Source organism: Aptenodytes patagonicus, chromosome 5 (genome assembly GCF_965638725.1).
Source record: "Aptenodytes patagonicus chromosome 5, bAptPat1.pri.cur, whole genome shotgun sequence".
Classification (NCBI taxonomy): domain Eukaryota; kingdom Metazoa; phylum Chordata; class Aves; order Sphenisciformes; family Spheniscidae; genus Aptenodytes; species Aptenodytes patagonicus.
In genome coordinates, this window is record NC_134953.1 from 23,765,313 (window position 1) to 23,773,012 (window position 7,700).

At 53.2% G+C, this 7,700-nt stretch overlaps 1 protein-coding gene across 5 annotated transcripts in view; it reads right to left on the reverse strand.

Moving 5' to 3' along the window:
* AFAP1L2 (actin filament associated protein 1 like 2) overlaps positions 1–7,104 on the reverse strand; it is a 71,793-nt gene extending 64,689 nt beyond the window's left edge. For all 5 annotated transcript variants that reach the window (XM_076339073.1, XM_076339072.1, XM_076339070.1 and 2 more), the window contains exon 1: positions 6,987–7,104. In XM_076339073.1, coding sequence (XP_076195188.1) covers positions 6,987–7,002 — 16 coding nt within the window. In that variant the 5' untranslated portion in view covers positions 7,003–7,104. The remainder of the gene's footprint in view (positions 1–6,986) is intronic.
* Positions 7,105–7,700: the final 596 nt, after the last annotated feature.

Genomic DNA, 7,700 nt, shown 5'->3' on the forward strand with positions numbered 1-7,700 from the left:
AACCCACAGGCTGAACTGCCAGCTAAGGCTTGTAGATCCCTATTTCCCAGGCTTTTTCTAAGCCTTGCACTACACTTTTATCCTAAGCAGATCCAAAGAAAAAAAGAAAATGAAAAAAGACATCAAAAAATCTTTATGCAAGACAGAGCACAGTCCACCCAAGGAGGGAAAATACTGGCTTTTATAGAATTGCAAGTGGCCAAGTCCGTATGTATGTGGGAGTTTCGGTCTGATCCCATAATTCTGAGATATTTATTTCCAGACAGAGCTGTTTATAACTGAAGACAATGTTGCCATACACCAAGCCATCCTCAGACAGCTCTCTATGGAATTTTGCCCACGAAGAAGGCAATAGGTCAGTGGAAAGAAGAAAAAAAAAAAAAAAGTATTTTAGCAAGTCCTGACCCTCATCTTTTGAACTTTAGACCAAACCAGTGCAGTTCCCAGGCTCCCCCTCTGCAGCACCCTGCTACACCGTGGGCCTGGCGCTGCCACAACTGACCTCCACTGCTGCACCCCAGCCTGCAGCAGCACGGGCGATCGTAAGCCAAACCCTCCCTGCCAGCAGGGATTACCACGCTCTCACCTCCTTTAGCAACAGCTGCTCTCACAGCCATCCTGGCCCACCAGCTGCAAGTTAAACTGCTCTTGGTGGTTTCGGCCCCAGTTGTTCTCTTTCGGCTGTAGCCAGAGCAGGAAGCCGGATTCGGACCTAACACTCAGCCGCGCAGAAGGGGTGCCTGCAGGCACAGTGCCAACCCTGCTTCACTGCAGCTTCTCAAAGGGCTCGGCTCTTCTTGGCCACCCTTAGCAACTTGTGTTTGTTTTGGACTTTTTTTATCCCTCCTAAAGCTCTACTCCCTGGATTCAAGTAAATTTATTTATTTATTTTAAAAAAACCAAAACACCAAAAACATTTATAAGAACTTTGGGTACCAGGAGATCGGCGTCTTCCTACTGAACACTTCTAAACAGATTTTTCTTTTGTGAACTCCTGCAGCCATTCCTCCAGTTCACACAAGTTTTTACCATGCACTGTAGCACACAGCAAGAAGTTCCCAGATTTAACCCCCCTTCTCCAAATTGCAGCATAGCTCTTACAATGGAAATGTCTTCTCCCAGCTAGCGCCAGGGAACTTGCCTGTTCACTGACACTTCCCCATCCACCCCCAAACCAGAGCTAAATAAGCGGTTCCAGCCCAGAAACTGGCTGTGTCGGCACCTGCACCAGCAGCTCCTTGGGGCAAGGCCAAGTTTGACACATCTCTGACCCACAGAGCTCTGCCGACAGTCTGCAGCACAGACTGGACCTGTCTGTCTTGTCTGCTGACCCAAGAGAAAAGCACAAATGACTCAACCTCCAAGATGAAGTAAACAACATGCAGGTTGTCAAACTGGCTGTGTGACTGTGGGATCCCAATTTACCTGCTGGGTCTGGATCTGTGCTTCAGCCAGGCAGCTTCAGAGAGGAACACCTATGTCCTAGGTGCATGTGCTCTGCATCATCTTTAATCATAGGTGCACCTCCGATTTTTGGTTCCCCAAGATGTCCCCTAGAGTTCTGGGCTCTCTGGTTGGTATTGCCTGAAAATGCACTTCCCTGCCTCAGATGACTCCTGCCTTTCCAGAGGGTACAGCAAATTACTTTGAGTTTACAGGGACTTTTCAAGAGAACAGCATCCCTACTTTCCACTGATCCAGGCAGAATGGTTGCAAGGAAGGCATTGGCCACCAGTTAGGGAGCTTGGGGTTCAGGTCCTGGATTTGCCATAAAATCTTAAGGGATTCAGTCAAATCATTTAGATCCTTCATATGTGCTGTAGGTTGAGATGGAAACATTGTGGAGCAAGTATTCAGCTGAGCAGGTGTCCAGAATGTGGATTTAAAACCCTGTGGTGCTTTGGTGTGCAGCCCTGCAGAGCCTGGGCTGCCCAGTTGCCTGCTTGCCCCCAGTCCACCACCGCTGCTGGGAGCTGAGCGAGCCAGCCATGCTCCCAAAAAAAAGCAGCACAAGCATTTTTGCATAGACACTCCCTGTGTTCCCGGGCTGTTGGTGTTCAATGAAAGTGATCAGTGAAACCCCCTGAACAACAAACTCATTCACATGGTATCTCTGGTCCCCGGCCGGGCACGGTGCACACAGAGCCTGCTGCGGGGAGTGACAGGAGTGAGACTTACCTGAGACACTACTTAACACCACAAGAGAAGAAGCAAGGGTTCGTGCCTTGCCAGGAGCACTCCAAAAGCAGATGCCCAAAGGCTCAGAGCTTGTGAGCACTGCTAGCTTTAGGAGGAAGCTCCTGGCAATTTTGGTAATGACACAGACAGGGCACAGTCCCTGGAGCAGCAGGACCATAGGGGTACTGCCTCCACTGCCCTTCGCTGCACGGATCCCTGCCCCTTACTCTCAGGGGAAGGAGCAAGCCCCAGCGATCATTTTGGCAGTAGCAAAAGGAGCACCCCCAGGCCTGGCAGTTACCCACCCACCCCACCCCCCCCCCAAAGGCCATCACTGCTCATCAAATAGGGCTGAAGCCAACATCCACACAGCCTCGTGCCCATCTGCAGTGAGCCTGTCCTGGTCTGGAGAGGCTCATGTGTACCCAATAACACTCAGAGCATCCTCAGGTGCCCTGTTTACATAAGAAATGCAGCTGTGCTAGAAGAGACAGAAATATTATACTGGCACAGGTGACGGTGTGTAGGATGGCTTGGTAGGGTGGACATGGTAGATGTATAACTGAGACAGGCTGTGGTTTCAGTCACAGAAAAAGGTTTCATCTCCTAAATCCCCGATGAGTACATGACTCTGCACTCCTGCTGCCTATTCCCAACAGAGTCCATTCCCATCTCCAAAACTTGCCACTCTCACACAGTGAGAGTTATTGTATACATTATGAGGTTATGCAGGACATTAATTTTCATCTGCATTTCAAAGGCGGCTCAGCCCAGCAGCTGAAAATTGCATTGGGTTTGGTACAGGGCAGTACATTGCCCTGTTTTCTCAAGTTGCCAATTACACCAAGACAATTAGCTAAACACAACAGCTGTGTTGATGCTCAGCTGAGGAGAAACCACATACATTTGTATAGAGCCTAGATCACATTAATACAAATCAATCCATTCCTGACTCTGATTAACAAGAGTTTATAAAGGGCCTCAGATTGTTACCAGGGCGTCTTTCATTCATGTCTCCACTTTGCAGTTTAATCCCAAGCGTATCTCCTTGTGTTTGCAAGAACTTGTTAAAAAGAACACGTGCCAAAGTCCCAAACAGACCCACACCCCTTTCCCCTCCCAGCTTAAACATGTTAACTAGCAAGCAAACACCTCGTCTTTCTACCAAGTCACCATTTTAATCCTTGTCAAGACTGAACTGTCAGCTTCTGTTAAGAAGACAACCTCTCCTCCACAAACAATGCTTGTCTTCTTAGAGGAGCACTGCAAACACTAGCAATGCCCTGCGGACCCCGAGGAGACCCTCAGACAAGAAATTCAAAGCTTCTGTCTTTGCTCAACAGAGACAGTAAAACAAGAATGCCAAACACCTTTCTTTGAAGAACTGGGCTGCAAGTCACTCGGATTTCCATTACAGTGCTTTAACACATTAAAAATACAGTAATAATCTTACAAACCTCTCAAGGCTTGTATCACTTGACATCTTAGACTACACGCATGGGGCTGCATCACAGGGGAATAACCCATGACTGCAGTGACAAGGGGTTGGTCTGAGAGGACTTGACAAGGATGGTGGATGCGTAAGGGTGCCACCAACACAGCCCTCATCAGTAGCAGTGCATTCAGCACCTCTTCCCCCACCAGGGTCTGGAGATGGCTGGTCACAGACCAGCCAGCCACATCTGACACGTGGGGCAAGGAGTAGGCAAGGAGCCATGGTGCCTCTCTAACAGGGAGCACAAGATGGAACATTTATGTATGAATCTCATATTTAAGGGCAAAACGCACAGGAAGGAGGAGAGAGAGTGCTTGCAGGGAACAGAGGAGGAGCAAGAGATGAGCAGCTCTGTCCTTGTCACTACATAGCTGAGGGTACAGCTACCGCTCTTACTCATGCCTGCCCTCTGCTCCCTGCAGGTCTGTTGTCCCCTTGGGCTGTTGGGTCTGTTGCCCCTTATGCCTCACACATACTTCCTAAATCACAGCGAGAAGGTGGATTTTTAAACAGCATCTTCACCAACAGGAGAAGACACTCTTTACTGTGGCCCGGCAGAAAAAACCCTGCCACACACACCAAGATCATCCTTCATAGCTTTAGTAGCCTAACAAGAGTCAAGAGACAACATCTTCCTGTGCAGCTGGCCTTGCAACCCCATTTGCAGAGGCTGGGAAAGGAAACCCATTCCCAGGGGAGTTTCACAATCCCTCCTTCACTTCCCACCATGCAAGTCCAACAGCTGAAGCTCTTCCCACTTCACGGGTGCCACCCTGCCGGCCACCAGTCCTGGCCTCCCAGGCTCACACCCCACCTGGCCCTGCACACTCCACCCTATGAGATTCCTGCAGCTGCTTCACCCTGCCTTTGAAACAAGAGGGACCCCTCTTGTGCATGCCAGGTTAGACTTCGGATTAAAGCACATCCCTGCCTGCGTTTAAAGGAAAGAAATGCTGCTGTTTACTGATGCTTGCAACCTTCATTTCTTAAGTAATAGGAAAGATTCTTGTAGTCATATTCCTCCTTGTGGAGCACCAGTTCATTGCTCAACAGTGCTCTTTGAGTCCATCCATCTCTATCATTAGAGGATTTCCCTGCATAAGCACCCTGCCTGACTAGTGGCAAGGATGAAGACTCCCCATACCAGCCATGGCAGCAACAGGATATCCCCACCAGAATGGGCACATATCCCCTGTGCGTATTATTAGCAATAACTTACTTGCCTGCTTTTGCCACCTGCTCCTCAGGGCTCCCAACTCCCACACATTCTTCCCCAGCCCAGGCCTTCCCCTCCACCTGCCTCACCAGCCCCAGGTGACTCCAGCCACCCCACCACACTGGGGACACCTCCCACCCGCTAAATGAGCTGTTGCCATCACCTGCGGCTGCCCTGCAGCACTGGAGATGCCTCAGTACCCTCATTAATGCACACCCGCTCCCACGCGCGCACATTCGTTACCACTAACACAAAAAGGACTGGCAAGGCTCTGCAATCAGTTGCGCCTGCTATTCATTACACATGTGCAGAACACATCCTCGCTGCTCTGAGGGAGCAGTGTGCATATTTAAAAAGACAAAATACAAAACATAGCTGAATCTTAATGAATCTACTGCTTTGCTACTGGAACTGAATGGAATTGTGCAGACCCTGCCAGAAAAAAAAAAAAACCCTACACAGTATTTGACTTGTAATATAGTCTTTAACATCACTTTTGCAGTATGTTACTATTGTGCTTATCAGGCCTGTAAAGTATCAATTGTAAGGAGGAAAAGGATCAAAATGCAACAGCCAGCACAGTGCCAGCCATGTCAGAATACTAAAGTACTTGCACAGCATGGTCAAAAAAAACCACACAGTCCTGGCAAAAATTAACTTCACACAATACCTTGACATATAAAGTCCCCACCAAAGAAGGATTAGGGAACAAGGGCTATTAGCTTAAATGCATCTGCTGAGGCCTAACCAAACCTTGCCAGTTTGACAGTAACAAGTCCAAATGGGGTCAGGCAGGAATGTATTTGTCTAGTACAAAGTTCCCCGCTTAAGCGTTCAAGCTTCATAAGGACAGCAGTTACAAGGAGAGCCACATTTCCTCTCAACAGGTAAAATTTACTGCAGACTTACTCTGTGCTGCACAAGTACTGGATCCACCTCCTCCAGGGGAGACTTTTACACACTAGCAGGAGCAGAAAACACAAAATACCCACACACGTCTGAGCATCCCATGCCCGGGCACCTCACCCCACCTCCTCCCTCCTCAGCTGGCAAGGTGCACTGAAGTTTGAGAAGTTTCCAAGAGCTGCCCATAGCACCACAGATCTGAGATGAGCCATTCTCGGTGATAATGGCCAAGTAGCATCACATAGGAAGCGCCAGAGCCATTGATTGCAGGGAAATAAATGGGCTGTGGGTGACCACCAGCCCGGACAAGATCTGCCAGAGCAGATGCTCTGGCTCCAGTGATCCAGTGCTCACCTACCCTCTCCCTAACCACCAAACCTACTTGCATTTAGAAAACAGGACACTCAATGTCGTGCCTGTTAAGGCTGGGAGGGTGGAAAGTCTATGCAGATGGGCAATTTAGGAAGAAAGATGGAGCAGGCAACATTAGACAAATTCAGCGGCTGCAGAAAACGAAACAAGACACTGCTTTTAAGCAGCAAAAAAAAGGGCCCCATCCACAGATGGTGTAAAACGAGAGCTCTCCCCCGCTTCTCCCTCCCTCGCTGCCCAGTGCCCGGGGCAGATACAGGGGGACTTCACATCCCGGTGCGGGGCCGCACCTTCCCCGGCGCCGACCGCCGGGAGCCGCGCTCCCGCCGCCCGGCCCCACTCGCGGCGACTGTTTCCCCACCGGCCCCGAGCTGACCCCGGCCCCACTCGCGGAGATCACCTCGTCCGGGAGCGGGCTCCCGTCCCCACTTGCTAGCCTCCTCATCCGCGGAGCCGGACCCCCGCCCTCGCCGCCCGGTCCCACTCGCGGGACAACCCCCCCCCACCCCCAGGAACTGATCTCGGGCCCCACTCGCGGGGAGCCCCTTCTCCGGGAGCTGACCCCCGGCCCCACTCTCGAGAAACATCGCCTCCGGACCTCACCCCCAACCCGCCGCAAGCCATCGCCGCGGCGCTTTCCCACGCGTGGGGACAGCAAACCGCAGCGGCCCCGCGTCAATGGGTCTGTCACCCCCCAAAGACCCTTCCCCACCAAGGCCGCCCCCGCAGGTCCCCGATCTCCCCCCAGCGGGCAGGGCAGGACGGCGGTCCCCGTGCGGGGCTGCCGCGGGGCACGGACACGCGTGGCGCCCGCCTCACCTTTATATTTATCCATGGGGGCTGCAGCGGGGGGCCGCAGCCCGCCGGCTCCCGAGAGGCTCTGGAACGCAACACTGCCGCTACCGCCGCTCCGCTCCGCCGCCGCCGCCGCGCTCCTGTAGCCTCTTATTCCGGCGGCGCCGGATCCCCCGGCCGGCCCGGGCCGCCCCGCCCCGCCCGCCCCGCCCCGCTCCGGAGCCGCGGAGCTGGCCGGGATCGGGGCTCCGGGATGGGGAACGGGGACCTGGGTCCGGGATGGAGATCTGGGATCGGGGGACGGGGATCGGGGACCGGCCCCGCGCCTTGTCCCGCACGGCACGGCGCGGCGCGGCGCCCCTCCGGCTGCCGGTCCCCTGGGAAAAGGGCAGGGTTAGGGCCGGTGACAGGAGGAGGAGGAGGAGGAGGAGGAGGGTGCCTGAGGTGCTGGGCTGAGGCCGTGGGGTGGCTCCTGGGGCCCCTTGCTGCTCCCCGACGCTGTGCCCGGGGCGGGGGCGCCCTGTCTGCTCCCTGCGTTTGGGATGGTGTTTGCTCTGGCTGCGGTGGGGCTTTGGGCACATTCGGAGAAAGGCCTTGGTTATCCCGGGATAGCTGTGTGTGGTCCGGGTGGCTCCCGGTGCTAAGACCCCAGGAGGAGCCTGCCAGCAACCCACCTCCTGCCCTGCTCTGGGCTGGCAGGCTGAAAAGCTGGGTTCTCCTTCCACCTTCCCGGGGCAG